This window comes from Polistes dominula, unplaced genomic scaffold (assembly GCF_049000335.1).
Source record: "Polistes dominula isolate Pdom_NZ unplaced genomic scaffold, Pdom_raw_medaka contig_49, whole genome shotgun sequence".
Taxonomy (NCBI): Eukaryota; Metazoa; Arthropoda; class Insecta; order Hymenoptera; family Vespidae; genus Polistes; species Polistes dominula.
In genome coordinates this window covers 3412272-3439532 of record NW_028300914.1, presented here as the reverse complement: position 1 = coordinate 3439532, position 27261 = coordinate 3412272, and the positions used below count along the sequence as shown (strand labels likewise).

General features: G+C 32.8%; 4 protein-coding genes across 12 annotated transcripts; 3 read left to right on the top strand and 1 right to left on the bottom strand.

The window, feature by feature from the left end:
• Positions 1-1285: 1285 nt before the first annotated feature.
• LOC107068962 (sodium/potassium/calcium exchanger 4) lies at positions 1286-4926 on the top strand. Its single transcript, XM_089169789.1, has 9 exons — positions 1286-1488; positions 2615-2839; positions 2927-3114; positions 3208-3355; positions 3477-3581; positions 3673-3729; positions 3841-4050; positions 4173-4274; positions 4381-4926. The coding sequence occupies exons 1-9, from the start codon at positions 1350-1352 to the stop codon at positions 4713-4715; spliced, it is 1509 nt and encodes a 502-aa protein (XP_089025915.1). The 5' UTR covers positions 1286-1349; the 3' UTR covers positions 4716-4926.
• Positions 4927-5269: 343 nt separating this feature from the next.
• Positions 5270-6210, bottom strand: LOC107069014 (peptidyl-prolyl cis-trans isomerase). Of its 2 annotated transcripts, none has more exons than XM_089169786.1 (2): positions 6075-6210; positions 5270-5879 (listed from the first exon to the last, which is right to left on the bottom strand). In XM_089169786.1, the coding sequence occupies exon 2, from the start codon at positions 5839-5841 to the stop codon at positions 5347-5349; it is 495 nt and encodes a 164-aa protein (XP_089025912.1). In that variant the 5' UTR covers positions 5842-5879; positions 6075-6210; the 3' UTR covers positions 5270-5346. The 2 variants fall into 2 exon arrangements, with proteins under 2 accessions (XP_089025912.1, XP_015181406.1); XM_015325920.2 differs by lacking the exon at positions 6075-6210 and adding an exon at positions 5958-5982.
• Positions 6211-6271: 61 nt separating this feature from the next.
• Vamp7 (vesicle-associated membrane protein 7) lies at positions 6272-8309 on the top strand. 2 transcript variants are annotated; one of them, XM_015325919.2, is made up of 6 exons: positions 6272-6429; positions 6948-7159; positions 7251-7388; positions 7461-7619; positions 7688-7780; positions 7864-8309. In XM_015325919.2, exons 2-6 carry the CDS (start codon positions 6956-6958, stop codon positions 7930-7932), a joined length of 663 nt encoding a protein of 220 aa, XP_015181405.1. In that variant the 5' UTR covers positions 6272-6429; positions 6948-6955; the 3' UTR covers positions 7933-8309. The 2 variants fall into 2 exon arrangements, with proteins under 2 accessions (XP_015181405.1, XP_015181404.1); XM_015325918.2 differs by having other exon boundaries at positions 6273-6589.
• Positions 8310-9305: 996 nt separating this feature from the next.
• On the top strand, positions 9306-26016 carry LOC107069017 (proton channel OtopLc). Of its 7 annotated transcripts, none has more exons than XM_089169777.1 (11): positions 9307-9704; positions 10075-10318; positions 11408-11676; positions 11936-12291; positions 12926-13362; positions 19695-19925; positions 20773-20975; positions 21122-21435; positions 21841-22021; positions 22107-22392; positions 22466-26016. In XM_089169777.1, the coding sequence occupies exons 4-11, from the start codon at positions 12205-12207 to the stop codon at positions 23169-23171; spliced, it is 2445 nt and encodes an 814-aa protein (XP_089025903.1). In that variant the 5' UTR covers positions 9307-9704; positions 10075-10318; positions 11408-11676; positions 11936-12204; the 3' UTR covers positions 23172-26016. The 7 variants fall into 7 exon arrangements, with proteins under 7 accessions (XP_089025904.1, XP_089025903.1, XP_089025902.1 ...); XM_089169776.1 differs by having other exon boundaries at positions 10067-10318; XM_089169774.1 differs by having other exon boundaries at positions 10031-10318.
• Positions 26017-27261: the final 1245 nt, after the last annotated feature.

Below are 27261 nucleotides of genomic sequence, written 5' to 3'. Positions count from 1 at the left end.
TTGTCTTAATATTTTGAATGACTTAACAATCGATTCGTAGAACAGATCGGCGCAAATTTCTCGTATTCGCCAATCGATAGCACACGCTGCTGCTGCTTCTTCTTCTCGAGTATCTCGAAGATTCGGTATAAATGAGTCACGTGTATGTAGTTTTATCGACGATAATTAATCGTCCTTAATCACAACTCGTCAAATGAATGACGAAAATTGCCGTCGACGTTTATTACGTTCGAAAAAGATCGTTAGACGAAATTCACGTGCGAGAAACGAGCTAATCGATAAACTCGAACATTTGGATTACGATCATCCCTGTTCATTTACTTACATAATAAATTGTTACGTATGTTAATTTATTATTATTCATATTATCAAATAATATATTTAATTAGTATAAGTTAAAAATGTATTTTTTAATTCGTCTAGAAAAAAAAAATTATAAATTTCAATAAAAATTAACACTTTAATAGCCGCACGTCTACGCAGTCAAACGTCGCTTGAAGCCCGGTAATATTTTTGAAAAATTCATTTTAAAAAACTGTAATTAAATTCACGAAAAAATTAACATAAAAAAAAACAACAACAAATTTAATTTTATATAATTTTAAATATATAAAAAGTTATAAATAAATAACTGCCAATAACGGTTGTTCCAGCTATCACACACATGTTGTGTGAGCGGCTATTAAAGTGTTCAAATTCAATACGTTCACAAAAGTACATTGTACTTTGAAACAATCAACTTTTGTATTTTTTTTTTTTTTTTTTTTTTTTTGATTGATTTAAAATCAAAACACTCATTGGAAATCACGTACTTTATCATACTTTTAAGACACTGTTGACAACTCAATAAATATCTCAATTAGTCGAGTAGAATATTTTGTAAAACCTTTAAAACGTGGATATATATAATAACACGATTGGAATAATACTGGATAAGTGAAACATGACAGGTTTATTCAGTTATGTACATAAATGTAAATAAAACGAGGGACTAGAACAAAATTTTCCTTCGATGATTTCGAAGGGAAAAGATTGTTTTCTTTGGTATCTTATCTATCGAATATGAACACGTAAGAATAACGGTCATGTTTCGATATCGATATTGATACCGATATCAGTATTGATTTGAACGTCTTCTGAGATTGATCAAATTGCAAAAATCATCATATTTTACTCATTATCGTGATTAAAATAGAAAAAAAAGAGAGAAAAGTATTTGTTTTTTTTTTTTATTAGTTACTAACAATTTATTATTTTATTCCCTTGGTTAAATTTTCGTTCAAGTTTTATACGACGAACCAAAATATTTTTATTTCATTTACTTAATTTAACTTTTAATTACGATAATTATGGCGCGACGACACAGACATATGATTGCTTATAGAATATTATTTGTCATAGTAATACCTGCTATGTATTTTCTTTGCGTAAGTATCGCTGGATATAATTCCAAGGATCCAACATCATTGACCGGTTATAACAAAATTCGTAAGTATGACATAACATTAATGAAAACATACAAAATCATCATTTTCAATCATATACCTCATTATATAATACATTTAAGATAAATTTATATAACCCTTTGACAAGACTAGAATTTCATTCAATTTCAAACTATTTAGATTATTAATGCAAAATTACGAATATGTGCGTTTTCACAACAAACATTTTATTTTATCTTGATTATTTTTGTCTCATTAATAAAATTTCTACAGAAGATACTTAAAACATTTTTTTTACTAATTTGAGTCATACATACCGTCATACGTCAAACGAATTTTTAATGAGAATAATCAGCTTTGATAAAAGTATATATACATTTTATAAAATAATAATATAATATAATAGTAATAAATTAATTTAAAAAAAAATATACATATATATTTTCTCGTTAAAAAAAAAAAAGAAGAAAATATATAATTGGCTGAACATAAACGAATTATATATAATGATATGAAATATAAATATTATCGATGATATTATATTTGTTATAATTTGGTTTCTATTTTATTGAATTTAAATATAAAATACGTCGTACGTAGAAAGTCGTACGAGATTCCAAGCATTATCGAATAAAAAGATCTCTCAAGAGTTCGTCGCGTGAGAGGACGACGTTACGTTACGACGATTATTTTGTCTTATAATCTGCCAACTCGACGAGGAATTACCCGGTACGGTTTAATTCGATCGAATTAGAGACAACCTCCTCTTGCTCTTCTCAAGATTCTACTACCTCGCGTACGACTTCCTTTCTCTCTTTTCTTCTCAGAACAAATGAGATTAAAAAATACAAAAAATATCAAACATAAAAGAAAACACAATTTTCTAAGCGACTTAAATTATCGTAAAAGGAACGAACACCCGTTAGATATTCGTAGAAATTCTTTTACATTACTAAATTATATTATATTCATATTCTTATATATAATAATAAGATATATTCATATCTTATATATAATATATAATATATATCTATAATATAATAATATATATATAATATATAATAATTATATTATTATATAGAAAGTAGTTTCTTGTTTAATTTTGTTTCAATCTACTTTTGTTATTTTCAATTAAATTTATTCTATTTTTTTATTTTATTGATTGGAAGATCCACGAAGACTCTTGCAAACGGTTGGAAACGTACAACAGGAAATAATAGAAGAAAATTGTACAGCACCGGCCATTGACGAATTCCCATCAGATGGATTTACTCGAGTAGAACGACAATCGGGTTTCATAGCAATTCATTTCGCCATAGCTATTTATCTCTTTTTACTTCTTGCTATCGTCTGCGATGATTTCTTCGTACCATCGATAAAGAAAATATGTGAGAGTAAGTAAAAAAAAAATTGTTGTTTTTGTAATCATTTAGGATAAGAAGAATGATTGTTTAAATTGATTAAAATCTCATTTTCATTAGAGATGAAATTGAGCGAGGACGTAGCCGGTGCAACTATTATGGCAGCAGCTAGCTCAAGTCCAGAATTATTCATCAATGTTGTTGGAACTTTCATAACTGAAGGGGATTTAGGTGTAGGCACGATTGTTGGTTCCGCTGTGTTCAATATACTTGCAGTACCAGCTTGTTGTGGATTATTTGCTAAACAGGTTCAACTTTATTATTTAATCGATGAAAATTACGTTTAACAAAACAAAACAAAAAGAAAAAGTAAACCATTCTTCAAGTTGTTTTATTTTTAGGCATTACAACTAGAATGGTGGCCCATAACACGCGACACATTGGCATATGCTTTCACTGTACTTTTATTGATCATAACACTTCGAAACGGTCGTGTCGAGTGGTACGAAGGCTTGATTCTCATTTTATTTTATATCCTTTACATTTCGGGTAAGTTGAAAAACGTGATATAGAAGAAAACACGCGAAACCTCAGCCTCTTCTCAAACGATTTCTCCTTTTTTCTTCCCTTATAATCAAATTTCGATTGAAATTCTATGTTTCCATTTCAGCCATGTGTTTCGACGGAAGAATCGGTGGATATCTAAAACGTGTCACGTCGAGGAGGAAACCGTATAAAAACATTTCCGAAAATAGTCCACTACTTCCTTCTAACAGTATGATTCAAAATTTAAATACGATTTTAAACAAATATATATATGAAATTTTAATGTATCCCTTCCCCATCATTTGCGTTTGTTCTTACAGTACATACGAAAAACGTCGACATCGAGAGTTTCGGTACGAGCGAAGAGGAAGAAGCACGTAAGTGTTTGTATTAAAAAATAAAAAAAAAACTATTTCCTAATTCTTTTCTTTTTTATCAACATACAAATCATACGAGTAAGAAAATTCATTTGATATTAATATTTACAGTTGAAATCGTAAGTATGACAAGTTGGCCGAGCTCGAATGGCGAAAAAATATGGTGGCTATTAACATGGCCCATCAATCTGGTACTGCTCGTTACCATTCCAGATTGCAGGAGACCCAAATTAAGATCATGGTATCCTCTTACATTCATAATGTGCATTTTATGGATCGCTAGTACGTCTTACGTGGTGGGATGGGTGATTACGATTATTGGTAGGTATTATTTCATTATTTTTCATCTCAATAAGACCTCTCTCTCTCTCATTGAAATGGTTCAGATCAAAAAGATTTATTAATAAAAATTCAAATACATATAATTATGTAATAACTCATAGGTGATACATTCAACATTCCTGACTCGATAATGGGATTGACTTTCCTCGCCGCTGGAATGAGCGTGCCCGAAGCTGTGTCTAGCGTTATTGTAACAAATCAAGGTAATTAACTAACGTTTTAAGATAATTCAAAGTTTATAATATATATATATTAACACGATACGAATATAATCCAATAATTATAAAATATGTTTATTTATTTTTAAAGGTCTCGGATCAATGGGAATAAGTAATTCGATAGGTTCAAACGTATTCGACGTGTTACTTTGCTTAGGATTACCATGGTTTGTGAAGAGTGCCATAATGCCAACTATTCCAGGAGAACATAGCGTTAAAATTAATTCACAAGGTCTCGTTTATAGTTCTGTATCTTTGTTCTCAACATTATTCGTCTTATACGTCTCACTCGCGTGTAATAAATTTAAATTAAATCGTGGTATAGGTATAACATGTCTTATAACATATGCCATATTTTTAGTATTCGCATCGGTCATAGAACTTAATATCTTTTTCGTCGTCAATTTACCTATATGCAAACACTGACGATAACTATCGTGTGCGCGCGAGTTTCTTTCTATCTTTCTTTTTGTTTTATTTCTATCTCTCTTTCCGCGTGCACGCTTCTTATGCAAAGGCAAAGTAATTTAAAGTACATATGTATGTATTAAATACAAACGATTCGATGGTGCTAGTCAATTATTTGTAACATGTCCATTTAGTACATTACGATTCGTTATTTTTGAATTAACATGAATCTGAATGTATTTTTTATTAAGTAATTCCTTTTATTTTTTAATCAAACGTATACTTGTTAGTAATTTTCACACTAACAATAAGTACTTAAAGAAGAGTGTATATATATACATATATATATATACACATGAAAGTGTAAATATATGATATATATATATATGGTATTTTATTTACCTTTTACATAATAAAGAACATTAAAGAAAGATATTAAATTTGAAAAGGAAGTGCTCATTCATCACACATAGTTCGGTGTTAATATTCTTATTGGATTGTCAAACGGTGACAATGATTCTCAAAAGAGAATACAATTAAATGTAGATCTGGTATAAATGATGGTCAAACAGTTTAAGTGGTAAAACAGTTGAAAATTATTATTTAATATTTATTGGAACGTTTTTATTAAAAAGTTAAAGGAAGTTATTTAAAGTTGTCCACAGTCAGCAATGACTATCTTTTGACGAGTCTGACCGGTCTGACTACCAAAACTTTCGACCTTCTTGATTACATCCATACCTTCGATAACAGATCCGAAGACTACATGCTTATTGTCTAACCAAGTAGTTCTAGCAGTTGTTATGAAGAATTGTGATCCATTGCTGTTCGGTCCAGAATTAGCCATGGAAAGTAATCCAGAATCAAGATGTTTAAGTTGAAAATTTTCATCCTCAAATTTTTCACCATAAATTGATCTACCACCAGTGCCATCATGATTCGTAAAATCTCCTCCTTGGCACATGAAGTTAGGTATTACACGATGGAATGTACTACCTTTATATCCAAAACCTTTTTCTCCAGTACAAAGAGCACGGAAATTTTCAGCTGTTTTTGGTACAACATCTGTACGTAATTCCATAACTACACGACCAATAGGCTTTTTATCTGCAGTTAGGTCGAAATATACCTTCGGTAAACCCATTTTTCTAGTTTTTATCAGAAAAACTATTAACAGAGTACCTATAAAGTATACAACATTGGTTAATATATTAATGATGATATTACATTAAAGTTCTTAAGAATAATTCAATTATATACTGTGTAATATTTCAATCAAATATGATAAATTAATCGTAAATACGAGATAAAAATGGATCTTATTTTATTAATGAAATATATAACGATGATAATGACTTACTAATTTCTAGAACTTACCTTGTCGTCAAATGTAGCAGCGGATATGTAACGGCTATTCCTTTCTTATGGCACAGTTTTTTTATTGATTTAAGAGGGCGCTCGTGACGCGGTGTCCGGTCTGAAGTTGACGTCGAAAACTCTTCTCTACATATTTCAAGGTTGGCAGCATGGAAAAACTAAAAATACTGACAAGTGATTTTGTAATTTATCCACTGTTATTCCACCAGTTCATCACGCGTAAACGCACACATATAAATAAGTGTATATGACAGCCTGTTGAAAAATAATAAAAATAAAAAAAATATAAAACGATATTGTGAACTGACTCCTACTCCACATAGAAAGCTGTTTTGACGTTTCCATTTTATTTTGTGTACGTTGGATAAATCGATAATAAATAATTAATTGTTTTGTGTTCTTTTAACAAACGTCAGGTCATGAGAAGTATATAATTACAATTGTTACTGATAATAAAATAAAGCAAAGTGCATAATCATTTAACGTATAAAAACATATTAGTTTAAAATATCAAGGTAATATTTTATATTTATTGTTACTTCTTTTATCTGCGCGTTTAATAATTTATAAAATATTATTAAATTTAGCGTTTCATTTCTTATTTGTATCTTAAATTCAATAGTAATTATTAACCTTATAATGATCTGAAAACTGGTTAGTCAGAAAGGTGTTAGAATGTAAATTTTTATCTACGATATAATCGGTATCTCTTTGTTTACGACATGAGTAATTCAATACTATGAATCATCTTAATAATTTGCTAAGTATTTTATCATTTATTATAATAGAATACACGATTCTTAGTTTGTCTTGTAATATTATGTTAGGATTGTGAAAGTAAATAAATTATTAATTTGTTATATTTTTTTCCAGATACCAAAATGCCTATTTTATACAGTCTTGTGTCTAGAGGAGTCACCGTATTCGCTTATCATGCCACTTGTGCCGGTAATTTTGAAGAAGTTACAGAAAAAATATTGGCACAAATACCTCCCAAAAATAATAAGATGACTTATTCTCAAGGAATTTATCTTTTTCATTATATTTGCGAGGATTCTCTTATTTACATGTGTATAACTGACGATGTAAGTAAAGTATTACACTTGAATAATACATCTGTTTTTTAATAAAACTTATAAGATTGTAATCATGCTTTCTTTTTCATTTATATTTCAGAATTTTCAAAGATCCAGAGCATTCCTGTTTCTTAACGAGATAAAACGTAGATTTTTAACTGTTTATGGAGAGGGAGCTCAAACTGCCATGGCTTATGCCATGAATACAGAATTTAGTAGAGTTTTAGCTAACGAAATGGTAACATTTACAGATTTTTCTAATTTAAGTACATTTATAATTATAATTACAATAATGTATTTGATTTTGTAGAAACATTATAGCGAATCCAGGGACATTGATACTATTTCCAAAGTTCATGGAGAGCTTGACGAATTAAAAGATATTATGGTTAAGAATATAGACCATTTAGCAACGCGTGGAGAAAGATTAGAACTTTTAATTAATAAGACTGAAAATTTAACTGCGAGTGTAAGTAATGTTTCAATAATATTATTTAATTGAATTAAATATGTAAATTAATGAAAGAATATTTTCAGTCGGTTACATTCAGAAAGACAAGTAGGAACTTGGCACGTTCACTGTTTTGGAAAAATGTTAAGATTTATGTTATTATAGGAGTGGTTTTAATAGTAAGTTATTATGCATTCCTTTCTTGTTTACCAAGTGGAAAAGAAACAAATCATAAATGTTTTTTAAATATTCTGTATTACAGATAGTGGTTTATGTCGTGGTGTCAATAGCGTGTGGAGGATTGGGTTGGCAAAAGTGTGTTGGAAATTAGATGCCTGAATAATGATCTGAAAAAGTTGTGCCTAGAATACGTTACTTCATATGAAATAAAGAAAATTTGGGATGATTAAGAACGATGTCAAATATGGAAGGCCTTTGTTAGGACGAAAATGAACTGCATCGTCCTTTAAATCATACTAAATATTATATATATAAATACACATATACATATATTCTATATTTATTTGTTATATTTTAAGGACACAAACATTTCTTACTATAAATATTTAGGTATTATGAAATACTCGCATAAATTACATGTAACTTAGCATAGTTTATTGATTAATTAATATATATTATATCGATTATTTGTATATCGTCAGTCAGAGATATTATATTCTTAAATCTTAAAGAAAATGTGAAACTAAATATCGATCTTGTTTTTACTTGCATCTTTTATCATATTAATTATTATTCAAATTATATATTATTAATTATTATTATCATCGAATTATATTAGAGTAATAGAAAAGATTGCGTTACGAAAAGATATCAATAAAATTGTTATAATAATCGTTGAAGAAAAGTCGATAAAGAAAACGAAAGAAAGGAGTTCGGCAAAAAATTCTAATCAATCATGCATTCTCTTTCTACTCTAATCATATATATATATATATATATATATATATATATTATACTCACGTAAATGCAACAAGTGCAAAAAACGTGAAGAACAAAAAAATTCGTATCATATAAAGACGATAAAAAAGATTTCTTTAAATTTTCACATAAGAGGAGACTGTTAGTCTCATCGATTTTTATCTGGCATGATTTTCTATAGAATTACGATGGTAATTTATCGGTCGTTCGTTCGGCTTTTTCCACGCCATTAGTCGTATTAAGTTTCCGCGCGAAGGGATGCTTTTCGTGAGCACCATCCCCCTTGTGTTTCCTAAAAAATGACTTATCTGCGCATGCTCTTTCGTTTATTCATTTCTTTTCACATATCATCCTCCACATGCATATTCATAAATATATATATGTATATAAAATCGAAAATATTAGGATGAATCAAAAGTTCATGCATTAATTGTGTTACAAACTGCATAATGTATTGTTTTTATAAAATTTACTTTGCAAATATTAATAAAAAAAAAAAACGTACGAGCTTTAGGTGTTTGCCCTAATATAAAAAACCATAAAAAAGAAAAAACTAAAGGTACCATTAAAATAAAACCAAAAAAAAGTAAAAGATAAGCAAGTGATATAAAAAAAGGAAAAAAAGTGGGGTTCATATATACGGTCCTGGAACAGGAGAAGGAGAGAGAAAGAGAGAGAGAAAGATAGATAGAGATAGGTGTAGTAGAGAATGGTGGGGGATGTAATCGTCGAATCAGCGGGTGGCGGCATGCCGGGCGCTGTCGTCGGGACGCCGGACGGACGCCCGGGCCATCGGTAGCGACGGCGGCAGCAGGAGCTCGCTCGTCGTCGGCTTTCGGTCGGCTTTCGGTCGGCTTTCGCGGAGGATGTCGATGGGTCGCGTGGCGCGCCCTTCGGGGGGTTGCTGCCTGCCAAATAAGTGTCGTCGTCTCCCGCGATACGACTTTACGCGTCTACCGAAAACGCCGATTTTATTTTAATAGTTCTTATCGTCTCGTCGATTAGTATTTTTTTTTATTATTTTTTAAACAATCCTACGAGAGAGTTAGTCGTTTTTTACGAGTCTTTTTTCTCATAAGATAAGGCACGGTGAATGCGGAAATACAAAACAGAGAGGGAAAGAGAAATAGAGAGGGAGAGGGTGATAAAAAGGGAAAGTGAGAGGTAGAAAAATGTATTGAGATTAAATAAAAATATGATAAAGAGAGGGAGAGAGAGGGATAACAAATAAATAAAAAATAGTAGATATATACATAAATATATATAATTACGTAAATAATTGTAAACAAAAATATTGAGATTCCGAGAAAAGTACGCGTGCGTGTACCTAACTATATATATATATATATAATAGTATAATATCGTAGTAGCGATTGTAGTAGTAGTTGTAGTAGTAGTATAATAAGGGTAGTAGTAAAAGTAGTAGGATTTTCATCCCTCAAATTGTTTTCTTTTATTCATTTTTTTTTTATTTGTCATCCACCGAGAAGTTCTCTCTCCCTTTCATTTATTTCATCTCTGACAAGAGAAAAAGAGATATAGAGTAAAGCACGTATATAATATGGAGCAACGGCGAATCGGAAAAGTGGAGGGAAGCTGACGGATCCTCGTACGCCGCGCTCGTCCTTGAACGGCTTGAATGGACACACGGTAGTGGATGAAAGTGAAAACGAAACTGACCGTAGACCGGGGGGTGACGTGGGGAGGAGAGGTGGGATTCTCTGTGATATGGAGAACATCGTCGTCCTGCCGACGACGAATCCTTCAACGACTTCCTCGTAAGTTTTTCATCCCCTTCCCTTTTTCTTTTTCTTTTTTTTTAACTTATCACTCTGTATTATTTTTATTTCTTCAAAATTCGTTCGGTAATTATTCAAAATTCTATCTCGTGTAAAATCGAATCAGATACTATCACCTATCATCGAATTTTATTTTCTTATATTTATTTTTTATGTCTTTTTTTTTTTTTTGATAAATATATTTTAGCAATTAAAATAAATTATTTTGCATTGGCACGGCCGATCGGACAAATGTCCTCCTGCCGTAAATAAAAGAAAGAAAAAAAAATAAAAGTATATAATAAAAAATAAAATCAAAACTTTAGGATCATCAATATGAAATTTTTTCGAATCGGTTGGCGGCGAATTCTCGTAATTCGATTTAACGGGAGGACAATTTGTATGTAACAAGTGTCAATAATTTTTACAACCACGCCTCTATTGAGATATATATATATATATATATAATACACCTATATATGCATATACATATTTAATTTATATCTTGTCGCGTGACTATAGAAAGATAAGGGCGTACTAGAATTTCTATTATATATATATATATATATATATGTATCTGTATATTATATATATATATATATAGTGTATGTATAGTCGAATGAAGAAAGTTTATGAAAAGGCAGTATTGTCGATATAAAAACATAACTACCAGGAAGCATGAACGCTATGGGAAATGCATTGCCTTTCCCTGCACGTAACAGAAACGACGGAAAATCGTTGCGCTGCGGAATTCTGGGAAAAGCTTGCTATAACTATACCCTCTCTGTGTATATATTTCTACCCTGTTAAAGGGAAACGCATTTATTATATGTATGTTTATCAGGAAATAGAACATTTTCTTTTCTCTCTTCTATACTCTGTTGTTTCGTAAAAAATACAAGAAAAAAGATCTTCAACAAATATATCATCATCGATGTTATCTTATCAAATTGAATTATAATACAATTTTGTATCGAATGTGTAAGAAGGAAAGGAAATGTAAACGAAAATAAAAGAAAAATTAAGAAATACAAGAGAGGGAAAGAAAGAAAGAGAGAGAGAGAGAGAGAAATGTTTGATATCTTTTAGTATAACGAATATTTCCCTGACGTACAACACGGGGGTCGTCCGACGAGGAAACATTTGATGTCACGCGTAGGAGTCGTAAAACATTCGAAGAAGTGAAGAAGGGTCCAAACGTGGAATGGCGTTCTGAACGATGTCATACGTACGCTGGAATAACGTTCATTGACGTTCGAACTCCAGCATCCATAGTGTGTACAACACAACAACAACAACCAAACGCCGATGGACCATGAAACGAGGAACTTACGTTAATAGGCAAATGAGCTTTCGAGGTAGGTATATCACCTTCTAATTTCATTTCTATTTTTAATCACAATACCTAATATCTTAATTAATACAAAGTATCATCTACTTATAAACAAATATAATTTCTTCTTTTAATCAACGTAGATTTGAATTTCGTTCTAGTCATTCTGTAATTTTTTGAATTTTTTTTTTTTTCTTAACTACGACGACAACGAGTAGAAAGGAAAAGAAGCCTCGTTTCGATGGTAGGAAAGGCGATCTGTCATTCAAGGGCGATTCTTTCAGGCTACAAACCCGGTGGATCGTGTGTGCAGGGCCAACCCTCTTTAGAATTCCCCGTCCGTGGAGTAAGGAGCTCGTAAAAGACAAAGGGGGTTGGTGTTAGAGAGGGGTGGATGAGCCAAAGCGTGTAAGAGAAGTACGAGGAAAGAGAAAGAGAGAGAAGAAGAACGGAAGAAGAAAGCAAGATAGAAGAGAAGAGAAGAGACCTAGCTAGCTACTGTTGGGGTAGAGAGGGGTGAAACTGAAAGAGACAGAGAAAGAAGATAAGCAAGATGGGAGAAAGCTCACCGGATCTTAGCCTCCGGCTTCGACGTGGAAGCTCGGACTCCCGAGACTCCTTTTACATGGACTTCGCTCAGGTATATACAGCAACTAGGATGATACCTTGCTTTTGCCTTTGGCATCCTCGTGATATCGTCTATCGTTAGCTCGTTAACACGAGATGATCGTTCCTAGACGTTATTAAAAGAACCCCTCTAGCTCTTCAGGATATACCATTTTAATATCGTCGAGGGGGTGCTACCTCCTACTTCCTATCATATCTTTTTTTCTCTTTATATACATTCATAGATTGTTTTTTTCTTTTTTTTTTCTTTTCATTTTTTCTATCATTGCTCTTACTGAAAGACTATCCTCTTCATAGGAATTATTATTATTATTATTCTATCCCATTGATCGGAATAAATTTTGTTAAAAATATCATACACCAGGTGATATAATCATTCTTAGAGAAAAAAGAAAACCCTATGACATTTTCTGACTTTTAATAAATCTTCGATAAAGACTGAAATACATATAGAGACAGTTAACTATCGGAGGAGAATGGTGAAAGAATCATATAGTATGTGGGAAGGGGTTAGTTCGAACTTTATCGATTTTCAATGTATTCGATGAAATTGTCATCGGTCCCAGTATAACGTGGTGTAGCGATCAAATGTTGTATTGCTTATTTTCTTCATTTATTTTTATGTTTGTTTGTTTTACTTTTAATAGGGTATTGATTCGGACATAGAAGAAGTAGCCAGGCCAGGTGACAATTGTGATTCGTTGTTGGAAAATCAGTTGGACGAAAATGGTTGCGACCTACCGTTAATGGAGGATATTACCACCATACCGGAGGAAGCATCGGAAGAATTGAGAGAGGAGGAGGAAGCTGCAGCAGCATTGGATGCTGCCTCGCGTATCACCGACGTTCCTGTAATTAGTATGGATATTTTGGATAAAGCTAGCATAGCAAGTACGACGACTACTATGACGACGATGACCACGACTATGATGACGATGACAACGACCGGAATGATGATCACTATGACGAATACGACTACCGTCATGACAACTTCTAGTCCGTCGTCAACGACTACAGGTGTTGGAAATTTCTTAACTGCAGCTGCCGCAGCAGCAGCCGCTGCAGGCACGGCAACTAGGCAAGAGTGAGTAGTTCAAGGATTTTCTTTTCGTTTGCTAATACCACCCACTTCTTTTTCGTATCATCGTCGCACGCGTTTCTCACCCCTTTTACTCGTTATCAATATTTCCGACCATTAACGATCCCCCCTTACTTCTGCTTGCTTGCTGTCGACCTCTCCATTTCTTCAAGTTTTTCTTGCTATAACCCCTTCGTTTTGCTGCTTAAACTTGAGCGAGTCTTGCTAAAAATAAAAAGAAAAAAAAAACGATCACCGGTGCAAGTACACCTAGGAAGAAATATGTATATATATATATATATATATATATACTGAAACTTTGGTCCCTCGATGTGTTTGCTAAAAAGATTAGACCTACCCGACATTCGTATAAAAAGGCGTATAGAAATTTTCTCTATTTAAATATTTAATAAGTAAAAAGAAAAAAAAAAGAAACAAAAAATGCATTACAACCTTTTTGCAACATTTATTCAACATCCGTACGTTTTGTTTTTGTTTTGAATTGTTCCGTATATCGATCCCGACTTCATGACTTTGACCGCGGCATCGTGACGCGAATTATGTTCCCCTTATACAGCCCACGTTCACGTTTGCCAACCCCTTTTTCTCTCTCTCTCTCTCAGAACGTGTACGTGGACCATTCGCATTCCCGCACGACATTAATCACTGTCCACGATTAACGCGTATTCCTCCCCTCATCTGTACTCACGGTGCAAATCTACGATTTGTAGGTAAGCGGTTACGGTAAAACGATTTTTGAGTGATCCCTAACCAACTATTATATTGGAATATCAATTACACTATCCATTTCTCTAATAACAACAACACCTTCTACTATATAGATAGGTGTATAATATATATATATATCTAGAAAAGGTCCACCCACACTATCCCCCTTATACCTAAACTATCCGTGTATTTTATGCTCCCCTCACCCAATCTTTTTGTAGCCGAAAAACAAATCGATCTATTGATCGATTTATTAATCCTACTGCCATTTTCTCTCATCTCTCGCTTGATCGATTTAACTTCGATCGGCTCGTTTATAGAGAACTCGATTACTTCCGCCGGATATCGAAGAGGAACTCGCAGATAGGAGAGCAAGCCAGGGCGTACGTTCCAACATCAGCGAAGGTTAATATTGACCTGTCACTTCGTTATGGCTTTCGAACGACCTTCGCATACATATATATATATTTAGTTTATATATATGTGTGTGTGTGTGTGTGTGTGTGTGTGTGTGTGAGAGAGAGAGAGCATCCCTTTTGCTTCCGGTGAAGTGTCCTGAGCTAGTAGTAGACTTAACCCTCTCACCTCCGAACTCCCTTCCCCTTTTCCCCCTTTCACTCTCTCTCTCTCTCTCTCTCTCTCTCTCTCTCTCTCTCTTCGATCTACCCGGAAAGCAGCTTATTCCGTCGATTTACATGCAGATTCAATCAACGTAGAAACATACACATTGGAGACGCATACTTAATACATATATACATATATGCACCTGTATAGATAACTTTAACTATAGGTATAAATCAACAAACTAAAGTACTAACGATAGTTCGTCTTGAAAACTCGTTTCCCAGTCAGTAACTGTTAAAGTAAATTTGTTCAAGCAACTGTAGAGAGACCATTTTCCAAACTTCCTGAAGTATAATATTCGAAAATTCCAGTCAGACGATGAACCTGTCTATCGAAAAAATGAGAAATCGATTCTATCTACCTTTTTCAAACTAACCTTTCCAACAACGATCCTTTCAACTAATTAATTTAATCACGGTTAAGTTTTTAACGGGTTATCGAATTTCTCGAAATATTTATTCGAAAATTATATTACTATATGATTATATTTTCTCATTTATACAAATTTATACAAATCTTCTGATCAATAAGACAAAATTTGATCAAAAAAGATCCTCCTCCTCCTCCTCCTGCTCTTCCTCTTTCTTCGAAAACTAATCATTTTGATTTATTTAAATTACACAAAAAATTATTATATGATATCAAAAACCCCTTTTAACAATATTTCGTATAAAATAATATACAATTTCAATTTCTTAAATACAAATAAAAGATCACGACTGGAATCGTATTATTTTTTTTATTTTTTTGTGAAAATGATGTTACCAAGAGAAGACTACCACTAACCAGTAGTCGTAGGTTACGGCACTGCCAATCTCATCTGTGGCTAACGAGCTCGATATCAAACGGTCGTGGTGTATCCAGAGATAATGGTTAGGGGGTGAATGAGAAAAAAGAGAGAAAGATATATATATATATATATAGGATAAAAGATATATGAGACTAGTTACGAACTTAGTTCGCGATGACGAGGAGGAGGGCCTCAGTCTGTAATGCGGGGTCCGAGAGTATCGTCTCACGAGCCGGAGGGCCGTGATTGTGTCATCCGCTGCTGAGGGATCTCTAATACATTTTTACCAATCCTTTTCAACGAGGTGACTGAGAAAAAAAAATCGCTACTCAAGGTCACGGATATGCTCATCAAGGAGACTTCCCTCAGGTACTCTCTCTACGTAATTCCTCCATCTACCTCCTCCCTCCCACATCCATTTTCTTTCCTATTTAATTACTTTTTTCTTTTTTTTTTTTCTTTCTAACTATCGTTTCATTCAAACGAGATCAGATAATTTTGATAATCTTCAAAATATTTCATTAATACGTTTTTCTTATCTTTGTCGTGGTTGTGTTGTATTAAAAAAAAAAAATAATAATAAGAGTATGAAATAGAATAATAATTTCACGCGTTATCTCACGTATGTATACGAGAAGATGTGTGTGCGTGTGTGTGTATGTGAATGGATGGTAGGTTAAAGTAAGATTTATATATGTAGAGGAGGTATGAAAAAGACGTTTGAAGTATCGAATCGATGATGATAGTGAAAAGGGTTTGAAGAGTAACCTGAAAAAGCGATCGAATCGATGAGATCGTTGGTCCTTAACGCGAAACGGATTACAAAGTAGGAAGCAAAGGGAGATAAGATAGAGAGAAAGAGAGAGAGAGAGAGAGAGAAAGAGAGAAAGAGCACTTTCGAGAGGATTTCTCCTCGAGGAGAGATATTTAGAGAGAGGGGTGAAAGAGAGCCGTTTATTTCGACAAAAAGAAGAAAAAGAGGAAGAGGAAGAGGAAACTTCGCTTTGAAGAAACTTTTTCCCTTGTCGGTGAAAAAGGGTTACTATCGATAATAATAATAATAATAATAATAATAATAATAATAGTAATAAAAAATAGTAATGGTCAATTTGGAATAATAGAAGAAGATCTAAAGAAAATAAAATTGTTCTATTTTAGAAGGGGGGAAAAAGAAAAAAAATAACCAATAAAGGTTTATTGAATTTTTGGTTTGGACCGAAAAGAGAATTTAACAAAGTTAATATTGTTTCGTTTTCTAATAAGAATTATATACAAACGTACAAAGAAAATAGTGAAACAATATAAATGATACTATTAAGAGGATTTATTTTTTCAATTTATTGAACACCTGTAAAACAAAAATAAAAAGAGAGAAAATAATTCAACAAAATGTGACTTTCGTAAAACTGCAGTCGTACGAGTAAAAAAAAGAATAAAGGAACGAGAAGAAGGATTCCTGAGGGATAGCCTGAAGGGTTTTTGCGAAGGACAGGAGATTCCCTGAGAGGAGAATGAGAACGAATAGTAGGAAAGAGAAAGAGAGAGAAAAGGGTGGATGGGTGGGGAAGGGTAACTTCTCAAGCCACGGACATGCTACGTTTCTACAATGAGAGGAGCAGCACTCAACCGGTGAATCAACCCCTCACTGCCCTCCCCCTATACCAGCACCCTCTCATGCTCGGCTGCTTCTCCAACACTACGTGATTATTTCAAAAAGCTTCGAAGGTACACGAGAGATGAGCCCTATGTTCCTCTTTCTCTTTCCCTTTCCTCTCGCACCAAATCCTCCTTCTCTTCCTCTCCCCTTTCCAAACCTGAGCACTTTTTTTTTCCTTTCTTTCTTTCTTTCTTTCTTTCTTTCTTCCTCCTCCTGTTAGGGGGTGTGCGTGCGTGGTGAATTCGTCGCGCGAGTACCTCGTCAAAAGGACGAGGTACTCTTCTTCTTCTTCTTCTTACTCCTCAAAGCTTCTTTCCCAACCTACTATGAAAGAACGTTGCTTCTATTGGATAGGTCACCACCACCACCACCACCACCACCATACCATGCAACTTTTTTTTACTACTATGCATGTGTATACTTAAGTATCCAACCCTAGTATATTTATTTACGTAACTTGTCGTATACCTGTTTGTCCTTTCGAATGAACCTACGACACATCATTTTCACGTATTCGTATAATAACGTAGGAAAAGAAAAAATACAAAATTAAGTCAACTTGACTTATACTATATACGTCTGGCTTTTTCGTTATTATTTTCTTTTATTTTTTTTTTTTTAATTGATCTTATTCCTTATTACACCTCGTTAAAAATGTATAGAAGAAAATATTGATCGAGGAAGAAATAATATTCGAATGTAGTTCGGATATTAAATATTACATACTTTAAAAATAAGATTCTCTAGGGGATGTTCTAAATTGAAAATATATAATATCGTTGATACTAATTCGATTTCCTTTTTTGCAAGATTTTATATGGAACGTTTAAATCGTCCACGACAAATATACTTTTATCTCTCTCTCTCTCTCTCTCTCTCTCTCTCTCTCTCTCTATCTGTAATACAATTGACCTGGATTTAACTGACGAATCACATTGGTCGATGCTTTTTCGAGATACGTCCTAATTTTTTCAAGTAAATGTTCTAGATACTAAATCACGAGTTCAAATTCCATTTATAGAATCATTATACAATAATTCATTGATCTGAAGATTCGTTCGAAAAATGTCTAATTTCTTATCGATCGATTTGATATCCTAAATAGAAAAATTGTGAAATTTCCATGAGAAAAATATTATTCCTGAATATTATTATTATTATTATTATTATTATTATTATTATTATTATTATTATTATTATCAGCAAAAATTGCAAATTTAATAATTCATCGAGTGTGTCACGTATAAAGAGAGAATAAATTAGGATTATTATTAGATAAACGGTGGTAGAAAGTGTTACTTGCTACGTCATCTAATGACACTCGCATAAGCTATCAGTACTAGTAGGTTTCTTCCTGCAGCCAGTGTCAATGTAATGTGTCAAACGTTATAACACATCGTGTTGACCTTAAAGCAAACCTCCAGCGACTTGTTCAACTCCTCTTCTCCCCCCCCCTCTCCCCATTGAGATTTGACGTAACAAAAAGTATTTTCACATTTTTTTTCTTTCTTTCTTTTTTAATATCAAACCTTTCCTCTATTACCATAATTTCAGTTATAAGCTGCAACGAGAACTGAAATGCGCAATAGAGGGTTGTTTTTTTTTTCTCTTGGTCGTCTAGATATTAAAAATTTCATTAATTTTTCTACGTGTGTATACAACACTCTTGGGACGGAGGGGTGGGGGGGGGGAAGGGGTATGACAATAACGAGCAGTTCTCACGCGAGATTGCATTATTTGTTTCTTTTATTTATTTTTATTTTTTTACTTTTAGACACGTAGATATAAAATACGTATTCGTATTATAGAAAATAATGAAAGACCCGTAATTAATTTCTATCTTTATTTCGTATTCAAACTCAAACAAATTTTATTTTATTTCATCTTATTTAAACTCGTTCTAAATTCATAGATAAGAGTAATCTCGTTAAAGTTATAATAAGTTCTTTTCAAAGAAAGAAAGAAAGAAAGAAAGAAAGAAAGAAAGAAAGAGAAAGAAGTATGCGTGCAAATGACAGATAAATGTCCCATTGAAATAAAGTTTCAATGCGAGAAATTACCGTGGACTAATGTTTCCTTCTTTTTGTCTATTTCTATCCTCTATTTCTTTTCCTCCTCCCACCCAACTACCTATCTCTTTTTCTCTCTTTAATCTGACAAAATGAACAAAATAAAATTAGTGGTAGCACGATCGATCTGGAACGTTAAAAAATGATAGTACAGTCATGCTGTCTCGAGAGGGACGAATTATCTCTTTTTTTTTTTTTTCGATAGAAATTCGATAATGACAAAAAAAATGGAGGATGAAAAATAATAAAACTCCTATTGGATAAATCAAAAAGAGTTTTCTTTTAACAAAGAGGATTTTTGTTCCCCTTAGAGTCGTTTAGAAATGAAAGGAACCGTGATTCGCGTTGGTAGACGACGATAATCGTGATTGGTTGGTTAAACGGTGGAAATTAAGACGTATGTAAGAAAGATATGTGTACTATATATAATAAAAAAAAAATAAGACAAAAAAATCGTGAATTTGTTTAGCTGGCCAGGATTGCCAGCAGCTTTACCATCACCGGCCTCGCCATCTGCGGTAATCGTTTCGCCGGAAACACTGTCTAGACACAGTAGTAGTTCACCCTCACGTGCCCATCATCGGTCACCTCAGTATGCATTGGCTCTACCATGTTCCTCTCAGCCGATACCAACGGTTTGTTATCCGGCACCGACCTTTCTCGAGGTAACAGACGATCGCAAGTGGAAGAATCTTGGATGGTGAGTAGATAATCAATTTTTATAAATCTAATTATATATATATATATATATATATATATATATATATATATATATATATATTTTTAAAATATCATTCGATTTTCCTAGCTATTGATTTCCATTATAAGAAAAAGAAAAAACTACGGATACGGTAGATAAATTCGCACATATTCATATAGGAATATGAAGAACGTAGGAATTGGAAGAAGGGTGGTGATGTGATGGGTGGGTGGGTTATACTTGGTTAATATCAACCACGGAAATTTCACGTGATCCTCCGCGTTATCCTGACGGACGTCTGTACTGCAATTACCGGTACTTTAGGAATTAAACACGGACCGGAGTTGAGGCACGCGATTACGCGTAATTGAGCCAATTCTTAAACGGGGGTTGGAGAGATGTATTTGTGTCCAATGGGTATCGTTACGGTTTGAAATATACGCTTCAATATACATATATATCATAAATTCCTCTCTTACTCACTCTCACTGTCACTCTGTCTTTTTTTTTCTCGCGAAAGTCGTAAATTATGAACGTTTTTTCGTCGCGTTCGCATACGATTTGCCAGACGAAAAAAGAAAGAAAGAAAAAAGAAAAAGAAGAAGAAAAAGAAGAAGAAAAAAAAACCGTAAACGCGGAATGACGCGAATTTATTTCGGTTTAGTTCCCCCCCTCATTTCTTTCCTAGCTTTTCTCCCCTCATTCCACCCTCTTAATCCTCTCTCTCTCTCTCTCTCTTTCTCTCATTCCATCCCCAAACCCCTCATACCCATTCCCATCTCGTCTCGTTCACGAAACGAGAAAGACGCACGCCTCGTTTCAACTTCAATTTCCGTTTTTGACGCAGCGACGCTCTGGCAACGACCCTGAGTGCCCTGTATGGAAAACTTCTCGTCGTAATGGGAATCGCCTTTCCCATGGCGGAAGTGATATCAACCTATATACCACCGTCATTCTACGAGGCTTTCTATCTTTATTTATATTTCGGTAGCATGATTTTTCTCATGTACATGTACGGTATGCTACTCAGGGATGGCAAACCAAAGTCAAGTAAGTTACATCATCATTTTGTTTGTTGTTTTTTTAAATAATTGCAAATAAATTTTAAAATTCAAATGACACGTTATACTATTCGTTTGTTTGTTCGTTAGGTTATAGTTGATACAATGAATTGTATTTTTGTTTTATTCGCGTAGAAAAACAAAAGGAGGTATGCGATTTGGATTCATCAAGATCATCGAGCGGTGCTGGGGGTGACAGCGATGCACCTGATGCAGGATATCCTCATATTCCTATAATACGACCGATTCAACATTATGGTAGTTTTTATCTTCGAATGGGTGCCGTTGCCTTTGGTATTGGCTCGATGATATATTCCGGCCTTGAATTTGGCCAATATTTCGAATTGGAACGCAACACAAAGTGTCACAACATCATGCTAGCTTTAACACCTGCCACTAGAATGGCTTTCATCTTCATACAAATGTACTTCATTTTTTTGAACAACGAGGTGAGATCAAACGAATATTTTTTGTTGTTTTTTATTTCGAAAGATTTGGTTTTTTTCTTTACGCGAAAATAAATAATATATTTAATCGATATACACACAACACCCTTGTATATTTCTGTAATATAATAACTGTGTATTTAATATGCTTGATTATACATCGATGAAAACCGGCCACGAGGTTAATGAAACAGAAGGGTGAACAACCCCGAGACCACTCTTACCCCAAGCAAGTTTCTTCTTTGATCTTCTCTTTTGCTCGGAAAAGCGAAATGAGAAACGAATCGATTAGAAAAACGAGATCGATATCATAACTATCAACGTTCTATGTAGATTAGTTTAAAACAACGCGTTTTCTCCGTTGATCTATACTTCGTTAAACATTAGTAATAATCGAAAATATTGAAGGATTTTATGTTGCAGCAAATGAAAGTTCATCGTCATCGGATAGTAGCACGTTTCGGTCTGATGCACATGATCGGTACGAATCTCTCAGTTTGGTTGAACGTATTGGTTCAAGAAACGAAGCATGAGATTTTAACTTTTTACAATCCGGAGAATAATTCTCTAAGGATTTCTCATAGACTAGGTAAAATAAAAATGTTTCACATATATTGTCGTAGGTAGAACAAATAACCGAAACACAACACTAACGTAACGATGAATAATTTCAGGTATAAAGGGTGGATTCCATCTCGGTGGACAAAGTCATATTCATCAAGGTGAACACGTGAGAATACCGAGAGGATTGAAGGGTCCACATCATATGTTCGAATGTAGAAGAACGAATATCATGGGATCTTTGGTACAGGATGCCAGCCCTTTTCTTTTTCCTTGCACGATAGAATATAGCTTGATATGTGCAGCCATACTTTACGTCATGTGGAAGAACATATCTAAAACGATGTTTGCCAAAACAATGACTCCACCGGGATCGCGTCATCACGCTCATGCTTACAGGTAATCGAATAGAGTTTGATTCTAGTAATTGTGTAAGAATAATAATAATACAACATATGAACGTTTTTGACAGAAGATCGCCGCATCATTACAGCGTCGATTGTGCCCGTGCTCACAAAGGTCTATTCGTCGGCATCTTTATTCTGGTGTTAACTATAATATCCTTAATACTATTCTTCGTCCTAATATCTCGTCCAGAGTTGGTAAGCTTAGCGGTAACCGAAGTGAACGTTTGCGAGTTGACCCTTTACGGAATGTCCACATTAGGAACATTAATAGGAATGTTCCAAATGCGTAAATTACGTTACGACGGTGGTAGGAATTTGGAACTGGACAATATACTTTTAGTGGCAGCGCAAACCGGTATGTTCATTTATTCGACGTTTACGATCATCGGTGGACACTTTACTTTGGAGAAACACACCGTCCTGGTATTGGTAACTGCATTAGCCAGCGTAGTACAAACAACTTGTCAAACAATTTTTATATTAGACGCATCGAGAAGATCCGTGGCTACGGCTAAACAAATAAGAAGAAAACCTGGTAGAGAAATCGTCACGTTCCTTCTCGTTACGAATTTAGCTATGTGGGCTATCAATACTCTCGAAAAGTCACGAGCTGAATCGCATCCGGTGCAGTTGCATTTTTACGGTCTTTGGGCATGGACCATTATCACGCACGTTTCCATGCCATTGGCAATATTTTATAGGTTTCACAGTACGGTGTGTCTCTGCGAAGTGTGGAAGAGAGCGTATAAGGTGAAACCAACCTATATGTGACGTAAGGGGTCCCGTGAAGTCGTCTGGAAGACCACGGCCCCTCCTCAACGACCCAAAACCTTGCCGGCCAAACTCGACGCCATAGTTGAAAACGATCCGGCATCGTATTTCATTTAATTCAACGATAATATTCCTTCCGAAATAATGTTTTCCTGAAATCCTTCACCCCACCCTCTCCCATCCTCTATCTACCCACTTAGTTTTAAAATAATAAGCGAAGTATCTTTCGTTTTCGTCATCGTAACGCGTAAATCGCATCATTTTTCACGTTATCACGAATCAAATTATTATTTCAAAGTAACGATCGTTCGATTCGTCGGAAACGATATTATACTTCGTTCCCTAGATAGAATTGTACGTAGATACGATAGGATGATTTTATTGAATGATTTCGATCCGGTATTTTAAATACTCGTCGGAATTGTCAATTAGATGACCATGTGGGGTATGGTAAACGGTGAAAAAAAAAAGAAAAAGAAAACTACTTGTTCAAATAACGATTTCGTATTCAAATCTCGTTTAATAAGAACTAACACGAAGGAGAATAATATCGCAATGTGTTATCCCCTTTTTTCCGTAATACCTATTCAATTTTATGATCCTATAAATAATAATAATAATAATTAATTAATTAATCATCAAATCATCATTATTATCATCTTTATCATCGGTAATCATTTTCTTCGCTCTCACGGACATCCGTCTTCCAAGTAGTACAAACTACACAACTTAAATAGTACTTGTCGCGTCCACGTTAGTGATTTTCGAAAATTAAAGAAATGAAAATAAATAAATAATAATAATAATGAAAAAAAATAAATAAATAAATAAAAAATAATTAATAATACAAATAAAAAAGAAAGAAAGAAAGAAAGGAAAGATAAAAGAATGAAAAAGATAAATTGATGGAAAAAGTATCCACGAAAACGGGTTGCGAGTGATAGTCGAGATTATAATAATTATAAACAATATTAATAAATTATTCTTAGATGAAATATATCATCGGCCATATTATGTGATCCGTAATTAAATACGATAATAAACGTATTCGCGTTATTTCGTTCTTATTTGTTTTTTTTTGTTTTTCGAATTCTATAGCACGTGTCTAGTTTTTATTTCTACGCTCACACGTAGGATGGATACACACACGCAACTATATACGATTTAATATAAATATTTAATATTATAATATAAAGTTAAAATATATATATTTAAAATATAGTTCATTTTTATTTACATTTCACACCACTATCATTCTCACCGATAAACCGTCGTCATTTTCTCGAGATATAAATAATTCATAAATATGTACACTACATACATACATACATACATACATACATAAAAATACATATAATATAATATAGTCAAATAGAAAAAGATTAAAATTAAAAAAGAGAAAAGAAGAAAAAAAGGATATCGTTCAGAGATAAGTAAAAAGTAAAAAAAGTAAAAAGAAAGAGTTAAATAATAAAAAAAAAAAGAAAATAATAATAATGGGAACAGAGTACAATGGCTGATCATATCACGAAGCCTTAAAATCCGTCGAGAGTGCTGTCCAAAAAAAAATGGGGATCAAGATCGATAGCGATCGAGATGCGATTACCTACTCGAATCTTTATTACTATCATTATTATTATTATTATTATTATTATTATTATGACTATTATAATTTCTATTATTATTATTATTATTATTAAATTCTACTAATGAACACCAGAGAGAAAACAAAAAAAATCTCACGTGAATGTTAGAAAGAAAGAAATAAGATACAAGTTATATGTGTATGAGTATGTGTGTTTAACGTTGAATGAAAGTGTCAGAATGTCTGTCTGTGTGTGTGTGCGTTTGCGTGTATTTATGTTTTTGCACATAGTGGCAGAAAGAGATAAGAGAAAGGGTAGAAAGTCGTAGTAAGAGTATATTATAATAAGAAACATTAATAGTTAAATGCGTGTTTCGTGCTAGACGCTTTAAATAACGTACTGTTTATCGCAATGACGATATATATATATATATATATAATATATAGTTAATTAATCAGTTGGAACGAACGATCGGATTTTTTGTAAATTATATATAATTAGACTAGTCTAAGGACGGTTGTAAATACGGAAAAGATACTCTCGGTGTTTAGACTAGTTGTGTCGACATGTTTCTCTTCTTATATATTATTATGATATATATATATATTTATAATTGCGTTGTTCTATTATAATATTTATTGTAACATCGGATGTAAGATTTTTAAACAAACGAACAAAAGAAAAAAAATAATACGCGCGAAGAAAACGTTAACGTTTTATTAAACTGAAGACTCGCGACGAGATCCAATCTCGTATACATTTGTCTTTTTTCATCTTTCATCTTTCATCATCATCATTTTTCATCATCTTTACACTTCGTAGTTCGTATTTCAAAGTACAAATAATTTGTCTTTTCTATTTTAATCTATCTCTATCTCTTTCTCTTTTTTTTCCCGTTGATTTTGTGTTTACATTCTTAATGCACATTCTTGATGCACCTGTTAAAGTAAAAAAAAAAAAAAAAAACTAAAAAAGATGACAAGGTCTCGTCGCGAGTCTTTCTTTCATCGAGATGAAGTCACGAATATTATATTTCGATGATATTCGCTAAATGGATAGATAAAGTAAAACGACAAACAAGAAAGAAAAGAAAGAAAAAAGAAAAAAAAAACGATGCAAGATATCTCTTTATATGTCACGTCTCTAAACTGTACTTTTTCTATGTCCGCATACTCTAGTTCCTAACGCAATATTTGTACTCTTATACCCTTTGTACTATTTGTACCTTACGAATTGCAATACACTCGTCCGCAATAATATATCGATGGAAATAATTTATTTCAAAAAAAAAAAAAAAACCGAATATTACCTTTTTCAAATGATTACGATAACCTGGCTGGCAAAGGTAAGATCTCGTACGTCAAATAAATACAGTCAAAAAAAAAATAATAATAAACCTATTATTATATTCCTTTACAAAGAATATTCTCGCGTGATAAGATGTTAAAGTGATTGTAAAAAAAAAAAAATATTAGCAACCTCGATGATAAAGAATTCGAGAGGACAAGAATGAAACTCGGTCATACGTTCGAATTGCTGACCCAAATACTTTCGTGATTCCGTTAAAACGAGAGCACGTTTCTGATATCTCTTAACTTGGGAGGGAGGACAAACTTTCTTCTTCCGGTCCAAGGTCATCTGGTAAGCGACCCCCGAAAGAGATTCTAATAGAAATTATAATCAAAATTCATCGTTGTCATTACTTTCTCTTAGCTTCGAGAAAATAATACGTTCGATGATTTATCAAAGCAAAAATCGATAGATATTCATTTAAAAAATAAAAAAGACAAGTAGATTCATTAAAGATTCAAAAAATCCTGAAACAGATATGTTAGGAAATTAAACATTTAATTAACAAGTATATTTAAAATCTTTTGTAAATCTGCGCAAATATTCAATGTTATATTTATTATGGACTTTTAAATATATATATATTTCATATTTAGCATTTATAGGTGTGCCTTCAGAAATGCATTTCTATATATATATATATATATATATATATATATATATATATATATATATATATATATTATGAAAAGCAGTCATTGGTTTGTTGTTAAATCCAACGAAGTTCACCTGTAACAACAAAAAGAAAACTATATTATTCATACAATCAAGTGATATAAGTAGCCTAACATATGAATCGTCCAATTCGCAGATGCACTATTTAATTTAATTCTTTATTTATTTTTATCAAATATCTATTTATTGTTGCAATAAAATTAAATTTAAACGCGTGATTTTAAATTTACAAAAAATTAAAAAATTAAAAATAAAAGTAAAAGTACAAATATTAAGTTACTATAGAAAATAATATCCATTAATTATTATGACTAAAATTTTTAAACTGCATTATATAGAAAAGAAAAAATTGCCAAATTAATAAAATAGGATCACAATGAAAAATATTAAAGGTGGAACAATATAAAAAAAATTACTGTAACATTTACAAAAAGTTAATTAAACTCAAAAATTTAATAATACGAAAATTTCAATATTTA

What these genes read in the sequence shown, in the direction of transcription:
- LOC107068962 (XM_089169789.1), top strand. Translation starts at nt 1,350, where the DNA reads ATGGCGCGACGACACAGACATATGATTGCTTATAGAATATTATTTGTC. An exon ending in GACCGGTTATAACAAAATTC is followed by an intron (nt 1,489 to 2,614) that starts GTAAGTATGACA and finishes ATTGATTGGAAG; the next exon opens with ATCCACGAAGACTCTTGCAA. An exon ending in GAGCGAAGAGGAAGAAGCAC is followed by an intron (nt 3,730 to 3,840) that starts GTAAGTGTTTGT and finishes TAATATTTACAG; the next exon opens with TTGAAATCGTAAGTATGACA.
- Vamp7 (XM_015325919.2), top strand. Translation starts at nt 6,956, where the DNA reads ATGCCTATTTTATACAGTCTTGTGTCTAGAGGAGTCACCGTATTCGCT. An exon ending in ACATGTGTATAACTGACGAT is followed by an intron (nt 7,160 to 7,250) that starts GTAAGTAAAGTA and finishes TTTATATTTCAG; the next exon opens with AATTTTCAAAGATCCAGAGC. An exon ending in CTGAAAATTTAACTGCGAGT is followed by an intron (nt 7,620 to 7,687) that starts GTAAGTAATGTT and finishes GAATATTTTCAG; the next exon opens with TCGGTTACATTCAGAAAGAC.
- LOC107069014 (XM_089169786.1), bottom strand. Translation starts at nt 5,841, where the DNA reads ATGGGTTTACCGAAGGTATATTTCGACCTAACTGCAGATAAAAAGCCT.
- LOC107069017 (XM_089169777.1), top strand. Translation starts at nt 12,205, where the DNA reads ATGGGAGAAAGCTCACCGGATCTTAGCCTCCGGCTTCGACGTGGAAGC. An exon ending in AAGTGGAAGAATCTTGGATG is followed by an intron (nt 19,926 to 20,772) that starts GTGAGTAGATAA and finishes TTTTTGACGCAG; the next exon opens with CGACGCTCTGGCAACGACCC. An exon ending in AAGGATTTCTCATAGACTAG is followed by an intron (nt 22,022 to 22,106) that starts GTAAAATAAAAA and finishes GAATAATTTCAG; the next exon opens with GTATAAAGGGTGGATTCCAT.